Source organism: Phodopus roborovskii, unplaced genomic scaffold (assembly GCF_943737965.1).
Source record: "Phodopus roborovskii unplaced genomic scaffold, PHOROB, whole genome shotgun sequence".
NCBI classification, from domain to species: domain Eukaryota; kingdom Metazoa; phylum Chordata; class Mammalia; order Rodentia; family Cricetidae; genus Phodopus; species Phodopus roborovskii.
The window spans coordinates 26,070,440-26,093,991 of NW_026126433.1; the positions used below are offsets into that span (position 1 = coordinate 26,070,440).

The 23,552-nt window shown below is 46.3% G+C and overlaps 1 protein-coding gene across 1 annotated transcript in view; it reads left to right on the forward strand.

Annotated features, from left to right (window-relative positions):
- The window catches only part of Znf648 (zinc finger protein 648), a 41,419-nt gene extending 18,082 nt beyond the window's left edge, over nt 1-23,337 (forward strand). Inside the window, exon 2 of the mRNA XM_051185737.1 lies at nt 21,671-23,337. Coding sequence (XP_051041694.1) covers nt 21,671-23,337 — 1,667 coding nt within the window. The remainder of the gene's footprint in view (nt 1-21,670) is intronic.
- Nucleotides 23,338-23,552: the final 215 nt, after the last annotated feature.

Genomic DNA, 23,552 nt, shown 5'->3' on the forward strand with positions numbered 1-23,552 from the left:
TTTGGATGTCAGTCTCAGAGCAGTTGACTGCCTCCCTCAGGAGGATTTCCAGGAGTTCCCAAATTACTGTCCAGGCTAAAGTTTGTGATTCTCCTTTTATTGCCAATTCAAAACCCCTAAGCTTGGAATAAGAAAGAATTGGAAGAACAAATGTTTATGGACACCTACTGGATGCAGGATAGCGGGCAGCCCAGCTTTGTCTGTGACTCCTATCACTCTCCCAGGTCGGTCCTTAAATCACAGTCCTCTTTTCCAGGGTTTGCCTGGGTGTAGGGAGTCCCTCATCCATGTGTAAATGATGCCACCTGCTGGTTACTTGTAGATGGTCCATCGTTCGCCCTATGCCTGTTAGGCCTGAAGCAGGGTGGGCTGGAGACCCTTTGCTCCCTCAATTACTCTCTGACCTTGTTGTTTTTCCTCAAGGGTGAAATTTGTAGCAGGTACTTTTATTGTTTTGTTAATAAATAATGCTCAGGAGTCAGCTATTAGGGTATAAACCTGTCAGATGCACAGAGTGATGGAGAAATGATCAGCTGATCCTCTTCTCCACCTGCCCGATTGAAAAAAAAAAAAAACCTTGGAATCTTTCCAACCCCTCCATATTCCTCCCTTGTCTCTCTATCTTCATTTGGGTCCACGAGAAAACTCTATGGTTGGTTCTGGCCAGCTGAATGTGAACTCCACCCTCTGAATCAAGATTTAACTCCATGGGTGGTCTCGGGACGACAATACAAACAAATCTCCCACAACAGGACCATTGTGTGTGTGTGTGTGTGTGTGTGTGTTTCTTTTTTTTGTTGTTGTTTTGTTTTGTTTTTTGAGAGCAACACTGTCCCACAGTCATTTCCTTCTTTTGGTGCTGCTCATCCAAGCACATCTTTCCTGTCCTCCCCCAAACAGCCACCAGTCAGCAGGCAGGTCTTGCTCACCCACCACCTTGTCTTCATCTGGCTCACGTTAGAGTAGAGTGTATTTATGGACCACCTGATAGGAGCTAAGCATGGGCACGGAGAAAATGGAGAGGATCTGGACTTGTACAGAGTGGTTGAGAAGCCAGAGTAATCAACGAATAACAGCAATATCTATATGAAATGTCATCAGAGCAGAGTTCTCAAGGATAAACTGGATTAAGACACGTACACATAATGGGAAGGAAAATTCCAGGCAAAAAGACAAGAAAATTTGTCTATGGCTTTTTTAAAATAAGGAAACTGATTGATTTGTTTTTTTGATTTACTTCTTTGTTGCTTCCAAAAGATGGACTATAAACATTTCCTTTTAATGTCTGGGAAAATATAAGGGTTCAGCAGAAGCAAAAGGGGGGCTTCTCAGTTGCTAACAATTAGATTCTAAAGCTAAGAGGCTTCCATGTCTGTTGTGAAAGAACAAGGATGCTTGGGTCTGTGGGAACTGCATCATGGCTAGAGGACACTGGAGGCAGAGGATGTGTCTTCCCCAGAAGAGAGTCCTCCAGGACAATAAGAGGAGTCTAGATCACTACTCCCACATTGGTCCCTGCATACCCCAAGGCTAGTATAAAAGCTCCAGAAGGAAATGGATCCTCTCACAATGAATGCATAGTCTTGCATGATTTTTAAGTTCCAAGGACAGAAGTGATATCTTAGAGCCAATAGACCTATTACTTGCAGATTGAAAGAGCCCTGACTCTCCATGTGGAAAACATCCAAGGACAAGACCTCTTAGCCTTATGAAGGATTCAAATACCTTGGCATATCCCATGAAACAGAGAAACACAAGTTCAAGTCAAGATGAGAAAATACAAGAACTCAATGTTCTTGCAAACCTAGGGTTTGCAGCAGATTTGTGAACAAGGTCAAAGTAGGGCCTCTGTTCTGGGAAACATTGCAACAAAAGCAGTACAGTGCTGGGTATATCGCTCTGTTGGCCTTGGCTTGGTCTCTAGTGATGAAAGCATACAACCTTGGAGTTAAAGGGACACATCCAATGTGTGATGGAAGAGACAGGGGAGGGACACATGGGTCTGTTGAGGTGTCTAGAAAAGTCTTCATGACTGACTTAGGAAGATACAAAGAAACAGAGAAATGGTAAAGGCCACAGAGCTTAGGTGATGCAGAGTATTTACAAGGAGCTGGCATGCCTGGACTACAGCGCAGACATGCTTAGCTCAGATAGGGGCATAGAGGGAGGAACGGCATGGCCAAGGCAGGAGGCTGGTGGCGTGGGGTCAGAGTTCCACCCTCTGACAGAGAAGTGGAAAATGCAGAACACACAGTGAAAGAAGAAGTATCCATCACTCCGATACTTCTAGAGTTTCATCTTTGCTAGATACTTTCTGGAATGACTCAGGTGGTGTGTTCTCATCATTGGATGGCAGTGAAACTTATCATGGGATGTGTTTTCATTGGCTATATGTACATGTGCCAGGAGGAAGGTACATATGGGATCAACCTAGGAGTATGTGGGCCACTACTACATACATGATATTGTGGGTTATGAAACTTTTGCTACTGGCCACAGAAAACATCTACTGAGATCTCTGCCGGCCTAGCCAGTGGTAGCCAAGGACAAGCAACCATCCTTCTACAAACCACTGCCTGAAGACCTTTGCTCTTGACATCCCAGGCCTGGTCAGGAGCAAGTGTCCCACCAGTGAAGTCTTCTGGTTAGTGATATTTCACATATGAAACATGCCTCACACCCATGCTATTTGAATAGCACTTTATCTTACTCAGGAAGAACCAGATTTAGAAGCGGTGTATCAGTGAGACCATGGACACTGGGCTCAGACTACATGGGCACGAATATTTGCTCTGCAACTTACTAGCTTTGTGGCAGGGACAATTATGCAGGCTGCACCCCTGTTTTCTCTTATAGAGACAGAGGCAACACACTGTGATGGGGTGTGAATCCAGCACCTGCTAAGTGCCTAACTCATACAGAGAAGCATGAGCCTGCAAAGGCTTTAGGGTACTACTTTGTTGTGTAAAGCTAGAGAGAGGAAGCTTAAAAGTTTGTTTGGTAGGAGACCTGGAAAGTTCCTCAGTGACTAGCTAACGATTTTCTTGAATTTGACTCTGGCATTAGAATCCAATGGACAAGGAATACTGATTGCGAAGGTGGCTAACGAGACTGCCTGAGTGGTGGGCGGGAGGCCAATAGCTTAGGACATTCTGTGGTTCAAGAGGTCCTGGAAATCTGGCCAAAAATTTCCCCAGAGAGCATTAGAGTTACTTCATGTTCCAGAAAGCCATGTTCATCTGAAGCCAAACAGAAACTAGAGAGCAAACTTGGTGCTACTTTTAGCACACGAGTTACACACCGTCTAAAGATTAAAAAAAAAAAATCACCCTTTAATGCCTTCTCATTCTTATTTCCAAGGCATCTCAAAAAATCTTTTCATGCCCCTTAGGTCCTTCCATGTGTCCCTACCAGTAAGAACCCACTTGAGGCCCTGAACACTAACCATCCAGAAAGGTTCACTGCTCCCTGTCTGAAATGTTGAGAATTAAGTAGCAGAACCACGGGATTTAGTTTTCAAAGAATAGTGGGAAGGACTGACATATGTTACAGAAGATGAGACAGTTTCATGGCTGCAAGACCACCCTTTCCCCTTCTGCTTTCATTGAGCATCTCTTTCCTCTGCTCCTTCTCAAGCAGAGACTTTTCTTCCACACCCTCTTGCAATAGAGGATAGAGCGAGGGTACTGTTCTCACTCTCCCATGCAGTTCAGATCATTCTCCCTCTTCATTTAAACAGCCTAGCTTTGGGCCAGAAGATAGATCAGCAGGGGAAGAGGGAAGCAGGGAGGGGGGATGCTCTTATCACATGTGCTCGACAAGTTCAATGCCCGGAACCCATGTAAAATGCAGGATTTAATGGCATGCATCTACGACCCCAGCTTTCCTGCTGTGAGATAGGAGGCAGAGACAGGAGAATCAGCTGGAAGCTCAGGCGTGAACCAGCCTGGAGTATGCATCATGGAAGCAGAGAGACCCTGCCTGGAGAAAGTGGAAGGTAAGAACAAACTTCTAAAATTTGTTCTCTCCACACACGGATATGTGTACTCCTCCATGTGCTCCTGGGGCATGTGTGTATACACACATGTACACATGTGCTAACATGCACACACACACATACACTAACAATAATAGCAAATAAAATGACAGTCCAGCATTGAATGCCAAGTAGGCTGCCGTATTTATTGCCTCCCAGTGCTGTTTTCCATGGACCCCCTAATTACTTATTCTCATCCTTTCATTTAGCTTACTTATATTTGTGCAACAAAACTCTGTTTTTCATAAATCCAGGCCTGTGCCCTCTCCGTGCTTGCTCCCACACAGCTAATCTTGGCTAAAGGAAAGCACACATTCTTCTTAGCCCATCTAACTTTAACTCACAATCCTAACCTCAAGTGGGCCTTTTATGGTGTCTGGCAGTTATGGGGTCATTCATTGTGCTACATGAATTTTAAACATCCTTTCTCTCTTTAGACTTCCCACACTTTCCTTCCCACTGACCATCACAGCTAACCACCTTGGACTTACTTCACTGGGAAGAAGTAGCCCTCACAAACGAACTTCCTCAGTTTTACCCTCAGCATCGACCCACACACCTGACTCATGTCCAGATTCTTGCCCTTTGCTTCCATCACTGTAGATGGACTACCTGTGCAGGAGACACTCCATTGCTAGGGCCCTGATCTCATTCTTGGTCATTTCCTTGAGCTCTCTGCTCTCCTCACATCTCTGCTCTCCTCACAGTAGAGCTCTCAGAGTGATCTGTTTTTCTCGCTGGCTATAATTCCTCTCCCGATTTAAGTGTACTCCAGTCAGGCTTCGATCCCATGTGGCTAGATGAATGACAGTTCTGAAGCTTTATTAACACACAATGGACCACGCCCTTCATGGCCATTTTCTTCTCTTGATCTTCAGGACATCACATCTTCCAATCTCTTTTCAAACCCTACTTGCTTACTTGTTTTTGTCTCTTTTGCAGGATGTTTCTCATTTTTCTGTCTATTCAAATTTAATTGTCCCACAGTTAAGATCTTAAATTTCTTGATCAATGGAATAGAATTGAGGACCCACATATAACCCTACATTCTTATAGCCACATGATTTTTGACAAAGAGGCTGAAAATGCACATTAGAGAGAAAATATTGTTAATAAATGGTGCTGGTTTAGTTTGATAGAAGAATGAAGTTAGATCTTCACCTCTCATTCTGTACAAAGCCCACCTCCAAATGAACAAGGACCTCAACACAAGACTCAGTATCCTGAACCCGATAGAGGAGAAAGTAGGGAATGCACTTCAGCATACAGGCACAGGGCTTGTGAGCAGGACCTCTGTACTGCTCACCTTAGGAGTAATTACTGACAAATGTGACCTCAGGAACTAAAGCCTTTTTGTGTAGCAGGCAGCACTATTATCTGAGTGAAGTGCAGCCTACAGAATGGAAAAAAGTCTCTACCAGCTACACACATCTGACAGAGGGGTTTCTAGAATACAAATGAATAAAAAAGCCTAAACACCAAGAGTACAAATAACTCTATTAAAAACTGGGGTATTGAGCTAAACAGAGAAATTTCAAATGAAAAAATACAAATGACTAAAAAAAAAGTTTTTAAATGTTCAATATCCATAGAACTAAAATTTCATAGAAATAAACTTAAAAAAAATAAACCGATTTTGAGATTTTATTTTGCCCAGTGAGAATAGCTAAGATTAATAAAAACAAATATCAAAAATTCTGACATGGATGTAGGAAAAGGACACATTATCCATTGTTAGCGGGAGTGGAAACTAGTATAATGGAAATTAGTGTTGAGATTACTAAATAAGCTAGAAATGGATAACCATAAAACCTAGCTGTATTACTCCTGGGCATATTCACAAAGGTCTCTCCTGTTACAGAGATACTTGTTTATCCATGTTCATTGCTGCTCTGTTCAACAATATCCAGAAAATGGAAACAACCTAGATGTCCATCAGTGGATGAATGGATAATGTAAATGTGGTTTATATACACAATGGAATGTCACTCATTTGTAAAGAAAATTGAAGGGGGCCTGCACTGCCACCCGAAGCCATAGTAATGTCCAGGCTGATGCTGCCTCTAAGGGCCAAGTCTGGGTTTATGGTCTGACTGTAGCTGGGGTCTGTATAGGTGTCTGTGGCCCATGTTACCACTGAAGACTATGTGGATGTCCATGGGCTGTGCTACTGCCAAGGGCCATGTTGATGTGAGTGGCCTTGGCTGCCACCTCCATGTTGATGTCTTTAGTCTGTGCTGCCTCCAGAGACCAGGTCTGTAGGAATTGCTGATGCTGGAAACCATGTGGGGATGTCCATAGTCCTTGATATCTCCAGAAACTATGTATAAGTCCATGATCCTGACTATAAAGGGCTAGGAAGCTACTTTTGCCATGGTATTAGTGACTGCAGACTCACAGAGAGAGGGACACAGAAGGTTTCTGCAACAATCCCCATACCCTTCCCTCCAAAAAGGAACAGCTTAGATAGAAAGCACTGAAAAGAACTCTTATATTTGTGAAGAACTCTTAAAAATTGGTGGCACATGCCTTTAGTCCCAACACTAGAGAGGCAGAGGCAGGCAGATCTTTGTGAGTTGGAGGCCAGCCTGGTCTACAGCCTGGTTCCAGGACAGGTTTCAAAACAATACAAATAAACCCTGTCTTGAAAAACCAAACCAAACATACAAACAAAAAAATTGTGATAAACATGCTGAAGTATAACTGTCCACAAGTGATGATATCTGGTGTGGATTCAGGTGGGGACAGACTCAGTTTCCTTTAAGGGCTGGCCATTGGGAGTTTGACTATGCTCCAGTGAGTTTATGAGCATCACAAATTGGACTTTTTTTTTTCTTTTCTTTTTCCTGAGAGGGCGGTCTCAAGGGTTGGGGGGGTCAGACATGGAAAGATTGGGAAGTCAGGGTACTTGTGGTTCATGATATGAAATTTCCAAATAATCAATACAATATTATGAAGAAATTAAAGTAAAAGGAGGCTGGAGAGGAAAAAAATCAAAATTATGAAATTTTCAAGTAAATGGATGAAGCTAAAAACAATCACTCTGAGGTAATCCAGACCCAGAAAGACAAATGCCACATGTTCTCTCTTATAGCTTTGCATCTTTATATATGTGGGTTTAAATTGGAGCAACCATAGAAGGCAGAAACTAGTGAGGTGCCATGTGAGTAAGACTTTGAGGAGAGATAGATGGACCACAGGGATATGAAGGGGGAAAAAGGAATAGGAAGGGTTCATTGGAGGTGAAGGATGGGAGATCAGAGTAAAGGAGAGAGTATGGAGACAGACTAAAGACCTTTGAAAATGACATTTGGAAACCAACTACTGTAGAAGCTTCCTAGAATCAATATGTTATACATATACATAATATACATATATACCATGTACATACACATCACACACATATTCATTGTGTACATATATACAAACACATTCATCATGTACATATATACAAATACACATACATGCACAGTGGCTATAAATCATCCCGGGCACAATGATTCCCCCAGACACAACAGCTATCACACAAAGTTCAGTGTCAGATATAGGCTACCTCTCTTGGAGTTGTTGGTCAATGGGGCTCTGTGGGACATGCTGTTGCTTTTGCTCTTAGTTATCATTAAGAACCTGATGGTAAGACCCTATTGTTGAAGACACATATCTGAGTCATGGTGCATGGAAAAAGGAAGATGGTACTGACCTGGAAGCTAGTTCCTACTGAAGTAGCTTTCATAGTCCTGGAAGATTCTATACATGCTACCTGGGGAGTCTTTCCAGCTGTGAACCCTGTGAATTATGATATGACTGGCCTGGCAAGAGCTGAACTCGGGGCCTTGGAATTTCCCATTCTGTGTGGAACACCTCCCTTATATCCTTCACCTCTCTTGGCTCTTTGCTGAAAGTCACCTCAGGGACCCTCTTGGTCATGGCCTGCCTGCTCCCACTCGGTTATCTTTCTCCACACTTGCTTTATTCTTCTTGATAACACTTCATGGGGTTTTATCACCCTCTAAAGGACTGCTTAGCCACCTCTTGATCCTGCCAAGACTGTGAGCTCTGGGCAAGCACAGAAGATGGTTTATCTCCTTTGCTCCTCCCTCCCTTTTTATTCTTTGTAAAAAGACACTTCCCTCTGTATCACCACACTCTGGAACCGTTCATAGCAAGTTCTCATTACAGGGTTGTTGAATGCATTCATGACTTAAAAAAAAAAAAAAAAAAAAAAAAAGGATCACTGTAGTTGTTGCAATAGAGAAAACCCAAACAAGGGCAGGACTCCTATGTGCTGATTCATGAGATTGGAGGGTGAGAGAAACCACGGTGAAGGGATAACTCCTAAATTTAAATCAACTTGATTGTTGATGGTGACATTTATATTTGAGATAGCAAAGTCTGGGAGAAGAGCAGGTTTGTGAAATTCAGTTTTAGATGGTTAAGTTTAGGATGTTAATGAGTTAAGTAGGCAGTGGAATGTACAAATTTAGAACCCAGAGATGTATATTTGGTAGTTTTTAGAATAGAGAAGGAATTTAAGGCCACAGATATGGATGAGATAATGTACAAACTGTAGAGAGGCATGAGGGGAGGGAGAGGGAAGAGGAGCCTGAAGGAGGAGGAGAAGAAAGGGAGTGGGGTGGGGGCAGGAGGAAGCCAGAGGAAGAGGAGGGCAGGGCTAGGATGAATCCCTGTAAACACTGACATCTAGAGCTAAGAAGTAAGCCCAGAACAATGGACAGCACAGTACCACATAAGGAGGCCTGGGAAGGGAAGGGAAGGGAAGGGAAGGGGACGGGAGGGGAGGGGAGGGGAGGGAAAAGAAGGGAAAGGAAGGGAAGAGAAGGGAAGGGGAGGGGAGGGAAGGGGAGGGGAGGGGAGGGAAGGGGAGGGGAGGGGAGGGGAGGGAAGGGAAGAGAAGGGGAGGGAAAAGAAGGGAAGAGAAGGGAAGGGGAGGGGAGGGGAGGGAAGGGAAGGGAGGGGAAAGGAAGGGAAGGGAAGGGAAGGGAAGAGAAGGGAAGGGAAGGGGAGGGGAGGGGAGGGGAGGGGAGGGAAGGGGAGGGGAGGGAAGGGAAGAGAAAAGAAGGGAAAGGAAGGGAAGGGAAAAGAAGGGAAAAGAAGGGAAAGGAAGGGAAGGGAAAAGAAGAGAAAAGAAGGGAAGGGGAAGGAAGGGAAGAGAAGGGAAGGGGAGGGAAGGGAAGGGAAGAGAAGGGAAGGGAAGAGAAGGGAAGGGAAGTAAAGAGAAGGGAAGGGGAGGAAAGTTGGTTGAGGCTGACAGATGGAGCAGGGGACTGAAAAGGAATCATTGCATATGGTGATCATCTCCCTGTGGCAATTTCAGTTGACTGGGGGATGGGAGCCAGAGTGTGCAAGGCTTGCAAAGTAAATGGGGTAGGGGAGGTGAAGAGGGTGCTGAATCTGGCACTGAGCGATAAGAGAGAACTCTCTTACCCTTGACAGCATCTTCTCCCAAGAGCTTCTCCACTGGACTGGCTTGTGAGGGGAGAACTTAGGTGTCACTCCGGGGTTCAGGGGTCACGTTCCCATGGTGCTGTGCTGTCCAGATCTTCCATTAGAGAGTACTCGCTGTGTGGATCCAGCAGGAAGTGTGGCTAGCAGACACCCTCCAGCTGATGGCTTATCAGGATCTCCCCAGCTCAGAGGAGACTTCCAGGACCACGCCCTCCCTATGCTCCTTGCCTCTCCTGACATGTGTGCTGTAACACTCAAATCTCTCAGTCTATTGCTGGACATTCTAGCCAGAACGCTTTTGCAGTAAAATTTCCTGCCAGGGTTGTCTGAGGCCTATCCTGCTGACTCGCCTCCCCGCCCCCCCCCCCTGCTTCAGAGCTACTTCAGGGTCTCTCACTGATGGCTTGTACCCAAACTCTGTCTTATCTTGTTGTCTGCTTCCTACGACACAGTTCAACCAGAGACAGAAGTCCACTTGTCCAACTGTAGGAGACTGCCATTACCATCGAGCAAGGGCAAAGCTGTCAGTCTAGAAAAAGGAATGGCTGGTTCTATTCTGCTAGCAATGGCTAGACCAGATGCGCCCAGACACTACCTCCAGTTTGGGGGCCACGTGTGGAGAGACCGGCAAATGTCATTAACTGCTGGGAGGAATCACAGGGCACAGATGACAAAGGGACTCTCCTTTCTGTTTTTGTTGTTGATTTTTAATCTGTGGTACTTTTCTGCCCCTTGATCCACGTAGTTGTTACGCACTGAGCTCTCACCCTGTGCCTTGCAAGTTCACCGCTGTGGTGTGGGGCTAAATTTGGCCTCAATTCACCCTGGCTAGGAAAATCCACATGCTCAGAGAAGTACTGCATCAGAAGAGGAAATTTCTCTCCAGCTACCTGGCTTCATACCCACAGCCAGAGCTGGATGAAGAGAGGCCCTCTCCAGCAATGTGCCGCAGTGCAGCGGTTGAAAGAGGAAAAGGGGGGTGTGTTTTTATGGAAACCTCAGTCGCCCTTCCTTCTCTTCTGTGAATTGCTTCTGTGTTCAGGCAGCCGACTTAGACAGCTGTGAGGAGAGGCATGTGGGCGTGATGGGGGCCTTGGAAAGAAAAGGCCTCTTGTACCCCTGCCAGTGTCTGTAGGTGGTGTGACCTGGGAAGACTGAAGATGGAAGACGGAATCCCAGCGGCAATGTTCTTGTGAGCCACAGGGGGAGCCCGAGTACAGGGAGTCAGGAGGCGCTACCCTGGTCCAGAGTACTGCTGCTCTCCCAAGGGCCAGAAAAGATGCGGAGGAATTTGAAAGCTGGGAGACACTTGTCCTTGCCCTCTGCCCAACAAACAAGAAATTCACCCTTTGAAGCCAGCGCAAAAGCCTTCTTTAAAGGAAGGCTTCTCAAAGCCCAGGCAAAGCTAATTAAAGGGATTTCTTGTTATTGTCTTCTGAATTGCTTTCATTCGGCAGTGTCTGCTGCAGATGGATCTGAGTTTTCAGACAGGTAAAGCCCGCACAGAGCAAGACACGATCCGGCTCCTCCACGTGCCAGCTTGGGATCTGGCTTCTCCTTGGTGTACGTGTAACTCATGCTTCAGAATTATGAGGGAACTTTTTGGAATGCAGATTCAAGGTGCTATGTGGACCCAGTGAGCCTCCAATCATCATAATTAGGCCTTTTGGTTATGCTTGTGTACAGCACGGTTAGTATAAAGCTGATGTTTTAAGTGTTTTTTAATTAATGTATTAATTGATAATTTCATTGATGTGTATAATACACTCGGGTCTCATTCATCTCCCTTCTTGGCCTCCACCTACCTCCATCTCCCTAGTCTCCTTCCGTCTTCAACCAAGTCTCTATGCTACTTTCCTACTTTTCTTGTTATATTTTTGATTTTGTGTTGTGACCCACACAGGCATGGATTCGAAGCTGTTCTCTGGATGTGAGTAACTCACTGGTGGATACATGGGGTAAAGATGACGACTTCCTCTCAGGTGGATACATGGCTAAAGACAATGACTTCCTCTCCCCAAGTATCTATAGACTGCTGTTAGCTCCCCTGACAGGGTGGGGGACCCACGAGATCCTCCTCATCAGTGAAGGTTTGTTGGCTCTATCCTGTGCAGGCTTATGCAGACAACCACAGCTGTTACCAGTTCATGAGTGCCTTGTTCATGCCATGTCCATCAGAGGGTGTTCCACTGCCCCCTTTCCTTAAGTTCAGGCCCTTACATTCTTTCTGTCCTCTTTTCCACGATCTCTGAGCCGTGGAAGAGTGGTGTGTATGTCTTATTTAAGGCTGAGCACCCTATAGTCACTTGTCCTCAGTACCTCTTACCAAACATGACTCTCTACATTAGCCACTGTTTGCTTCAAGGTCCCCAGCTGGGAAACACCACCGCTGACACCTCCCTGACTTGCCTGTAGAGTAACTTCCAGCACTATGCAGGCTATGGAGCAGGAAGAAAGCTTCCAGCTCAGCTCTAGCATAGCTTCTCTGTATTTTGTAACCAAAGTCTGTGGTGTCTCAAGCAACACAGTATTAGCATCCAGTTCTAATGGGCAACCAAAGGCAATGGCCATAACCTGTATAGTTTGGGGACCTCAAAGGCCTCATACATTTTTGATCACGAATCAAAACAACAAGAATATAAAATAGAGTTTCCATTATGTCTTTGTTAGGGTTTCCATTGCTGTGATTAAACACCATGTTCAAAAGCAACTTGGGAGGAAAAAGTTTATTTCAGTGTGCAGTTCCTTAACATAGTCCATCACAGAAGGAAGTCAGGCCAGGAACGTAGAGGCAGGAACCTAGCTGAGGAATGCTGCATATTGGTTTGTTTCTTATGGCTTGATCAGATTTATTCAGCCTGAAATTCTTTGTCTGCATTTTATTTTGCTTTGATTTTTTGAGATGAGGGTCTCTGTATGTTGCTCTGGGCTGGCCTAGAGCTTATCATGAGACCACACCAGCCTCTAACTCATAGAGATCCTCCTGCCCCTGCCTCCTGAGTTCTGGGATTACATGCATGCGCTACTATGCCCAGCTTCAGCCTGCCTCCTCCTCCTTTTCCTCCTTTTTCTCTTCTCTCTTGTTATTCTTTCTTTCTCTCCTTCTCCTTCTTTGGCTTTTTGAGACAGGGTTTCTCTGTGAAACAGTCTGGCTGTCCTGGAATTCATTCTGTACATCAGACTGGCCTTGAACTCACAGAGATCTTCCTGCTTCTGGTATTAAATGCATGTGCTACTATACCCGGCTTCAGCCTGGCTCCTCCTTCTCCTCCTTCTTTCTCTTCTTTTTTGTTCTTTCTTCTTTTCTTCTTCTTCTTCCTCTCTCTCTCTCTCTCTCTCTCTCTCTCTCTCTCTCTCTCTCTCTCTCTCTCAACAGTTGAGACAGGGCTTCTCTGTGAAACAGCCCTGGCTGTCCTGAAACTCATTCTGTAGAACTCACAGAGATCCTCCTGCATCTGTCTCCTGAATGCTGGGATTAAAGGCGTGTGACACCATTGCCTGGCTTCACCCTGCTTTCTTATACACACAGACCACCAGCTCAGGAATGGCACCACCTTCAATGAATTGGAATCCCCTCCCCAATATAAATCACTAATTAAGATAATTCCAAAGCTTCCCTTCCCTGCAGGCTAATATTATGGAGGCATTTTCTCAGTTGTGGTTCCCTCCTCTAGCTTAGGTCAAGTTTACAAAATAAGTAAAAAAAAAAAAAAAAAAAAAAAACAATCAAGATGTATTTTAACTGCTATATACATATTTCATACATATAATTAAAATCAAAATTACCTAAACAGTAAGTTTTATACTGTGTGTGAGACATTTTTGGTATAGTCTGTCCTAAAAAGAATGTAGGCTGTGGCTCTAAAATGATCCTTGTCCTATTTGCAGGTTCTGTCTGGAAGTTTGAAAAACCCTGACATAATGGAGGTGGACAAATATTGGATGAATGAATAAATGCACGGCAGAGCAAACAAGTGAATACGTGTATTCCAACCTCTGGAAAACAGAGGGTTGCATCAGATAGTTTCTAAAATTTGATTTCTCAATAATTTTTACTATACCCCAGGACTCTGGTAATCCACAAATAAAGAGATTCCTGTGGACACGAGAGCAGAGTGTTCTATTTCAGTGTGTTCACCAATTAAAGACATGCAGTATCTCATACTTCCCCAGCCTTCCAACCTTGAGCTCGGAAAGACCAGCAAAGGCAACAGGAGAGCAGAAAGTGCAGGGACCTTACAAAGGTTTCTTTTGTGGTGTTTTTCTTGTTCTTCTGCAAGGTCCCAAGAGTGATGTATTAGTTATCATCCTGTTGCTGTTGTAAAGCACTGTGACCAAGGCAACTTTTAGAAGAAAGAGTTTATTTTGGGCTTACATTTCCAGAGGGTTGGAGTCCAGGGAGGTGGAATGGAACTAGCAGGTAGCAGGCAGCAGGGAGAAATGGTGGCGGGAACAGCAGGTGAGAACTGACATCTTGAAGCACAAGCAGGAAGTGGACAGGACGCACTGGAAACTGTGTGCGCTGAACCCTCAAAGCCTGCCTCCAGGAATACACTTTTTCTAGCAAATCCACAGGTCCTAAGCCTCTCCAAACCAAACAGGACTTCCAACCAGAGACCAAGTATTCAAATACCGGAGACTTATGGGGGGAATCCCAAAGCACCAAAGGTGAGATGGGATGCGGAGAGAAGAGGCTGGGCCTCTGTGACCTGGACCAAGGAAACCTTAAGCCAAGTCAAAAGAGAATGTGAATATTTGACCTCTTTTTTTCTTGATAACCATCACTGCAGGTATGAGGTGGGTAGGGGAGAGAAAGCTATAAGCTGGGCACTGTCCTGCCGGAGCTACCGGGAGAGCTGACATACAAAGCCCTCTGATGCTTGACATCTTTTCTAGAGGACGGACCTCCCACCCCATCACTAATTGTCATACGTGCCAAGGGTAACACAGAACGAAGAGCACATATTTATGATGTTACTGCTTCTGGAAGCATTCCCAGCTCCCAATGACTGGATATTATCTCAGTGTGAACATGTTAAGCAAGGGAAGAAGACTCAGAGCCAGAACAAAGACTCCCTTTGAGATCAGAGCGATCCAGAGCAACTTCTAGAGTAGTAGGGATGAGGCAAGGGCATTGGCAAGCTCCTACTATTTCAAGGATACAATGTAAGAGTTATGATTTATTGAAAAATAAGGAGGCTGGTGGTGGGCACAGTTAAGTGTTTGATGCAAGGGACATGAGGGCCTGAGTTTAATGCCAAGCACCGACATAAACAAAAACAACAGCAGCAACAACAACAACACACATGGGCCTGGGGGAAGACACTTGCAATCTTAGCATTGGTGAGGCAGACCTAGGTCAATCCCTGGAGTGTGCTGGCCAGTCAGCCTAGACTATTCAAGTAAAATCCAATAAGTGAACTTGTATTGGTCAATAAGAGACCCTGTCTTAAAAATCAAGGTGGTTGGCCCCTGAAGAATAATACCCAGGGTTAATTTCTGGCCACCATATGTGCCATATGCACACACAGACATCTACACACATACATGAATGCATATACTCACACACATACCTGTATGCATTAAAAATGGTGTCTTAGAGTTTCTGTTGCTGTGATGAAACTCTATGACCAAAAGGAAGTTGAAGTGGAAAGGATTTATTCAGCTTACACTTCTACATTGCTGTTTATCACCGAAGGAAGTCAGGACAGGAACTCAAATAGGGCAAGAATCTGGAGGCAGGAGTTGATGCAGAGGCCATGGAGGGGGCCTGCTTACTGGCTTGCTTCCCCTGGCTTGCTCAGCCTGCTTTCTTATAGAACCCAGGATCACTAGTCCAAGGACTGCACCATCCACAATGGGCCAGGCCCTCCCCCATTGATCACTAATTAGGTAAATGCCTTACATCTGGATTTCATGGAGGCATTTTCTCAACTAAGGGTCCTTCCACTGTGATGACTCTAGCTTGTGTCAAGTTGACTCATAACTAGCCAGTACAAATGGTTGTTATATAGCTAAAACTGGGCTGAATGCTTCCAAAAATGTTTTAATGTTATTTTACAACAATAATATTATTAAAGTGTGTGTGTGTGTGTGTGTGTGTGTGTGTGTGTGTGTGTGTGTGTGTGTATACTTCTTTTTGGAGAAATGGTCTCACTACATGTCCTAAGTTAGCCTTTATCTCAACTGTATCTTAACTGTATCCCAGACAGGCACCAAACTCAAGATTCTCTTGCCTCAGTTTCCTGAATGCTAGTATTACAAGTGTGGGTCAGCATACTCTGTCTTCATGAAAATATTCATATTCTATTTTATACTCAGGACATCTGAGGCTCAAAGAAGTTAAATACATTGAGCAAGACCAGACAAAATAGAACTGAGATTTAAAACCAAGTCCTCAAAACTAAGTGATAGATCCTGTTAGGGCTAAGTTTTACTTTCCATGGGCATACTCTTACTAATGAGCTTTGTTGTCTGATTGAATAAGAATATTCAGAGTCTTGAGCATGCATGGGTCACTCAAGTGGATCCATGTATCTTCTCTAAGGGTGATAAAGGGGCAGGGCATAAAATAGATGGTCCTGTACCTCACCAATTGTTCCCAGTGTTTGATAGCAGCTGGGATACTATGCTGACACCTGACCACAGAGAACATGGACAAGAGGCAATCCTAGCTTCAAAGATCTAGACGGGACTTGGAGAACTTCTCAGGCATCACAATCTAGTCCTGGATCCAGATATAACACTAGTTCATGAACTCAACCAAGTGTCCACAGCATCCTTGAAGATGGAGACAGCATAGCCTCTCTTCCAGCGACACCACTTAGCTCCATGCAGCCTGTGTGGCTGACAGGCAGCACTGAGCTCTGCCACTCTTATGAGGTATCATAAGAGGCCAGTGCCCCATTCTATTCCTATGCTTCAGGGTTCTCCTTCAATGACTCCTTTCTTCCCTCTCCCCCAATAGGCAGGCAGATCCATATTTGCACACTGCCAAGTTGAACAGCTCAGGGGGAAATGCTAAATTTTAAAGGAGACTTGCAACACAAAATTAAGACAATATCTCCTTTGTTTGCATGCCTGAGGTGCCAGATAGAATGACAGAGTTCTTATTTATTCATTTATCAAGTATATTTTTGTATGTGCTTGTGTATGTATTTATGTGGGTTAAATGCACACACAAACACAACACAACACACACACACACACACACACACACACACACACACACACACACACACACAGAGGCCAGAAGTCAAAACTGGCTGTCTCCTTCTATTGCTTCTCTACCTTGATTTTTTTTTCTCAGTATATCCCATTGTCTTGGAATTTACCAATTAGGCTAACCTGGCTGAACAGAGAACCCAAGGGGTCCTCCTGTATCTGTATCTACCTCCTCAACATCTGGATTACAGATGCTCAGGTGTATCTGCTTTTTTATGTGGATGCCCTGGATCCAAAATCACATGGCAAGTACTTTGCCACCTGAGCCACCTCTGCAGCTTCCAGTTCTTAAAAAAGAAGGGCAAGAGTGTGGTCTAAGCCAACTGTTCAATGCCTTGTGGCCCTTAGAGTAAGTGTGTGAAGACAAAATGGCCAACAGTGAGAGTAGGGATTAGCTGAGAGGCTGGAGTGTTATATTAGCATAAGCTGAGTGTAAGAACTGATTACTGCTTGATGTATCTGTCACACACAACCCAAGTTCACCGATCAACTCGATAGGCCTGTTCACAAATCTACAAAGGATTCACAATTTTCCTGTAAATGTATCTAAGTCTGAAAGCTTGAGGATATGGCCGCTTAAGACACTTGGGCTATGGACAAACATTGGGATGTGGGCTTCATGAGCTCTGTATAGACTCAGAGAGTATGAAGACATCTACATTTCATGCCTCCTACCCTCAAAGTCTTGCCTGCAAAACACCAAAGAGCAGAGTAATCCACTCTCTAATCACAGCCAGAGCATTGTTGTTAGGTGCAAATGTTTCTGTCAGAATTATAGCACCAAAAGGGCCATACGGGCATAAAAAGAGCCACCTTATCCAGGAAATCAGCAACATCATCACAGTAATGAGAACAGTTGGCCACTCTCCCTCCCTCCATCCCTCTCCTCTCTTTTTTCTTTCGCCCAGCACTGGTCTAATGTGTAATGCACATTAACCTCACAGGAGTTCTTGCCTCACCCTCTGAGGGCTGGGATAACAGGTACACTCCACCACACATAATTTCCAAGCTAATTTTTCTGTATACTTTGTATGTTCTGGACACTGTGCTGGGCTCTTGCCATGTATTATCAACTTAATCTTCCAAAGCCCTTCATGATGGTGAAGCTGTCCTGATCCCCACTTTTTAGACGAGGAGCTAAGGGACACAGATATTAAATAACTTGTCCAAGGTCAAACTAGTGGGTAGTGAAATCCAAACCCAGACCCAGAACCTTCCTGCCAACCAGCATTATGTTTGGTTTCATGGTGACATCACAGGTAACATATTCCAAATTCCTATTTTAATGTCCTAAGCGTTTGCTCCAACAAAAGACTATTATGTATGTGGGGTTTTGTGCGTTTGTTTGTATTTTTAGTATATTAATTTTGAGTGCTTATAAGTTTAAAACTACTGAGCCTTGCAACTCTTCTCTTAATAATAGATCAGTATGGGAATCATTGCTGAGAGATGGAAAGAGATCCAGGGCATAAACCATCTCCCCATACCTCATGCACCAGCTAAATTGCCAGGAGCATTTCTGAGCTAATATTTGGACTAATAAAAGAATTCAAGGGTTACTTCCCACCCCTGCTCAACCCACAGCTCTATATAGGTGAGCACTAGAATAGGGAGAAGGTGGGTACTAGGTGGGTACTAGAGTGAGGTGAGTGCTGGAATAGGGGAGAAGGTAAGTCCTAGAATAGTGGAAAAGGTGGACACTAGAATAGGGAAGAAGGCAGAGACCAGAATGAGGGAATGATGCATCAGGCTTTTTCCTGAAAGGCTCCTGAGCGTAGCAGGGCTGGAGTGAAGGAAGAATGGTTTGCTCTGTGAGAGGAAGGAGTGGGAGCAAACAGGAGGTCTAGGGCCACCTGCAGGAGGACTGGGAGGCCTCTGAGGAGGGAGTGGAAGGGAGGAGAGCCAGCTGTGGCAGGAAGGGAAGGCGGGAACTCAAAGCCTGAGGTTTAGTTCAGTTCAGGCAGAGGGAGGGCTGCTCCATGGATGCAGGCAGGAAGGTTGAATGCCTCACGTTGGTCCCACCTCCTGAGCCTCTCTCTGAAGCTGCTGCACTGGACACAAAAGGGTGAGACACTGAGACCCTGTCTCTGCTAACAGGAAACTGGCTTCAGTAGCCTAGAGACGCCAAGTGTGACAAAGCCTGGGCAGGGTGTTCTCCACTGTTGTCTGCATTTTCCAGGTAAGCAGCTGTTTATGTGTGAAAGCCAGAAGTAAAGAGCGAGGGCCTAAGTAGAGGAGGTGGGAGGTGGCCTGAGTTAGTGCAAGCTGGTCGGAGTCCTGGAGCAGAGCAGGCTTAAGCACGAGCAGGACTAGGCCCCAGGCTAGGCTTGTGAAGAGCGTCTATGTATGGAGTGGGAGAACCGGGTGTGCACTAGTCCACGGCTGGCTGATGGGTATAGATGAAGTGCAGCAAAGGGCTGTGCTCTCGTGGCTTCGGAACCAGTGTGTCTGGAGAGCAGATGTTCTAGCCACGCCACCTTCTCAGTGTTCATCTTCCCAACCAGGTATATTTGTGCAGACTTGGCCAGATATCCATGCCCTGAGTCCCTGATCTCCTCATAGCCTTCCCTCTAAGAAAGAGCAAAGGTTTATAATGTTATAGAAGGAAGAAGGCTGGGTGACTGTGTTTGTTCACTGCGATGTGGCTTACCACATCCTGTCAAGAAAGGCAATCTCTCCTGAGGCTCCCGAGAAGGAGAAGCTAGGAGAAGCCTGCCTGATGCTCTGAGGAGGCAACAAGACACAGGTTTTGGAGAACAGGGTGCATATGGGTGAGGAACGGGTCAGGAGAGTGGTCCACAGAGCAGACAAGAGGAATGTGAACAACATATCACAGAGAGAGGATGAGACCCTAGGTATCTGTTACATACAAGTCCAGCATCCCTGTATCACCAGCTGGGAGATTCCAGGCCTGACCTAACATGCTAGTCATCTGGAGTTTGCTAGATGTGAGTCTCTTCACAGGTACACATTGCTCTCCAAGATCCCCAATGCTGAAAATATTGCAGTCTTGGTTTCTTGTCAAACACACACCAGCCACACTCTGACATGTTATGAGGCCAGGGCACCCAGAGGATTAACCCCTGGGCTTCACGACATAAAAGGACACAAAATGCTGAACACAGGCAGGTTTACAATATGTCTTCCCTTAATTCACAGCTTCTGTATGCAAAATCAAAAGTGAGGCTTCCTTCCTGCCTCTCCCCACTACACACACACACACACACACACACACACACACACACACAGAGTCACACCGGGCATTGGGCAGGTAGGAGTGTGGAGAGTACAGTTTAGTAAGATAGGTACAGGACCTACCAAGTTCCAAGACAGCTCCTGTCATCCCTGCCGAGGTGGGAGTGGGTAGTGCTGCAAGCAGCCAGGGAGTTTGGTGATAGTTACTGTTAGTGACTAACATCCCTTGCTGCCCCAGCCCAAGTCTATACAGTGTGCTTCCTGGCTCAGTCAGCCCTGGCGTCGTCTTTCTCCTGCAGAGGGCAATCTGGGTCAATGAGCACAGGGAGGAGTCCAATGCTCAGCCAGCCCAGCCAAGGTTCCCTGGCTCAGAAAACACAAGGGGCTTTGATGCCTGCAGAGAGCAGCAGTTCCCCTCCCCATTCCCCCCTCTGCCAGCCACCCCACCCCAGGATGCTGTGGCTGCTCTTGGCATGGCCCAACCCCAGAACAGGCCCTGCCAGGGAGGCTTCAGCTAAGAGGTGGTAGTGCTTGGGTTCTGAGAGAAATCCCAGAGCTGGTATCTGTGAGCTGTGTGGTCTTGGGCAGTCAGAAAACCTCATTAAGGCTCAGGGTCCTGTCTGCAAGATGGTAGGAAAAACACAGTTATGTTGTTCTTTATCTGGAAGGTTTCAATAAATGAAAGTGTGTCTGGGAAGCAGTCAATGTATAGTAAGTGACCCCCAAAATGCTTATTGTATCTGGCATTCTCAGGATGGTCCCTCAAAATGAAAGCAAGCTCACCCTACTGGCCAGGGACTACTTCCCATTCTCACTCCAAGGCCCTCGGTAGTTTCCCACTTTGGAAGCCACTCATCCACACATTCAGTTCTTGTTAACTGGCACTCAGGAGGCTTTGTCTGTGTCTTCAAGCTAAAGCAAAATTAAACTGAAAATAAGACTCAGATGGTTTCTACAGCTCATGCCTTGCTGTCCAAACCTTAAGTTGATGTTTGTCAAATTGGGGATATGTGGGGTATGTTAGGCATACCATGCAACGGGGGTTCATATGGCACACTTAGGGGAAGATTAAACATTAAAGCTAAAGGTGAACATAGAATATACATTCCCTGAATGCTTAAAATGAGCCTTTTAAATTCTAGGTGGGCATCCTTTCTCTCTGACTGCTTCTGTTCACCCTCCATAATAGTTAGGGCCTTTTCATCTATTGCAAAGACTGTAAAGGCCTTGCTTAAGCAGACAGATGACTTAGGAACTCATCTGGTGTCTTGTGGTCTTACCCCCATTTTTCTGAGGACTATTCTTTGCCTTCAAAAGAGGTGGCTTATACATTCCAGTGCCTGAGAGGCAGCCCCAGATACCCATGATAGGATAACACTCTTGCCTTCCTGGCAGGGATGCTAACCTGGTCATTCAACCGGGGGACATCATAAGAGTGTCTGGGGTATCTCCAAGACTTTCTTGCTGTTTCATCTAGCTTCCCCAGCCCAGAGAACATCTGTATTGCTAGCATTAGAGGTGTGGACACCTAGTTAACCCTCTTACCTCCAATTGTCTCTTGGACATCTAGCAAGAAGGATGTCTGAAGGGGAGATGATGACTATGGCAGTTTCAGCAGAGCCCATAGCCTCCTTCATCCCACGATGCTGAACAGTATGCGTGGCATCACTATCGGCAGGAAAAAGAGCCATAGGCATAACCTCTGTCTATTAAATACACTCGCTGTTAACCCCTCTCCTCCTTCTGCAGGAACCCGGAGCCAAGCAAAAGCTCTTTCTAGGAGCAGCAGACAACTGAAGTGCCGGCACACTGAAGCACAAATGGACCCCCAGGAAAGATGGAACAAGGTATCCCTTGGCAGTATGATTCATGACACCCAGATGTTGAGCATGAGCATGGTGAGTGAAGACAAGGATGGTAGGGAGTGTGGCTCTCTAGTAACTCACAACAATACTGACTTACAGTGGGACACTCAGTCCTGCAAAGAGGAGGAAGAGAAATGGTCTGTGTCCTCCAGCGCTGCCTTTGTGGAGCAGAAACCTGGGGAGACGCCTGGGGGAACCACCAACCAGGGAAAAAAGGAACCAAAGATCACCCAGACTCAAGACTTCCCTCGATTAGAGGAGGTTCTCAGTGCCCCTTGCAAAGCCTCCTCACAGAGGCAGCCTCACGGGGTCTCTGTGTGCAATGATGGAAACAAGAAGGCAAGCAAGGACACAGCCTTGGAAGTCCGGACCAGTTTCTTGCATAGTGGGGAATCATTTTGGTCACAGAACAGAGCAGATACATCCTCCCTAGATAAGAACTCTCTGGAGCATCTTCCCAGATCTGAGAGCATCCCAGCTCAGACTTCAGCCACTTTCGCCACCAGCCCAGCAGCAGCTTTGGTCAGAGTACAGGGCAGTAGTAAAGTTGAGAGCCAGGTAGACCCAGGAGACAGAGGGCAGGAAGAGGAGAGTCCTACCAGGTGCGTGCAGGACAGGCGGGCCTTCCAGAAGTCCAGCAAACTCCAGGTCCCCCAAGAACACCATGGCACCAAGCCCTTTGTGTGCCAGCTGTGCGGGAAGGCCTACTCTCACCGCAGCACGCTCCAGCAGCACCGGCGCCTGCACACAGGCGAGCGGCCATACCGATGCCCTTTCTGCGACAAGACGTACACCTGGTCCTCCGATCACCGCAAGCACATCCGCACCCACACCGGCGAGAAACCCTATGGGTGCCCGGACTGTGGTAGGGCCTTCGTGCGCTCCTCCGATCTGCGCAAACACCAGCGCAACATGCACAGCAACGACAAACCCTTCCCGTGCACCCAGTGCGGCTTGACCTTCAACAGGCCTCTGTCACTACTGCGCCACCAGCGCACGCACCTGGGCACCAAGCCTTTCCGCTGCTCCTCCTGTGGCCGGGAGTTCTCCGTGGCCAGCCGCATGGTGGAGCATCAGCGCGTGCACTCGGGCGAGCGGCCCTTTCCCTGCTCCACCTGCGGCAAGTGCTTCACCAAATCCTCCAACTTGCAGGAGCACCAGACGCTGCACACCGGTCAGAGGCCCTTCAAGTGCTCCGATTGCGGTGTGGCCTTTGCGCAGCCCTCGCGCCTGCTGCGCCACCAGCGCATCCACACGGGCGAGAGGCCTTTTCATTGTGCTGAGTGCGGTCAAGCCTTCGCCCGCTCCTCCACCCTAAAGCGGCACCAACAGATCCACTCTGGGGACAAAGACTTCCTCTGTGCTGAGTGTGGCAGGGCCTTTCACATTGCATCCGAGTTGGCGCAGCACATCCAGCTGCACAATGGGGAGAGACCCTACCAGTGTGAGGGCTGCGGCCAGGCCTTCATCCGCTCCAACCACCTCGAAAGACACAAAGCCAAGCATGACACCTGCAAGAAGGAGTCTGTCCCTTCCTCCTCCCATGAATGAGAGCACCATTGACTTGCTGCTAAGAGAAGCTAAGACAACCTCGACTTCACAAGGCAGCATGGAACCCAGCCCGGTGTGCCCACTCACATCCTATTCTTCCCTCAAAGCCAGTCAGGTTCACTGGTCACTCCCCTTACTACGTGGTTTCTGGCTGCGGAGTGCTCCATGTACTTTATGTATTTGATGTGTTGTGAGACAAAATAATCCCAAGGATA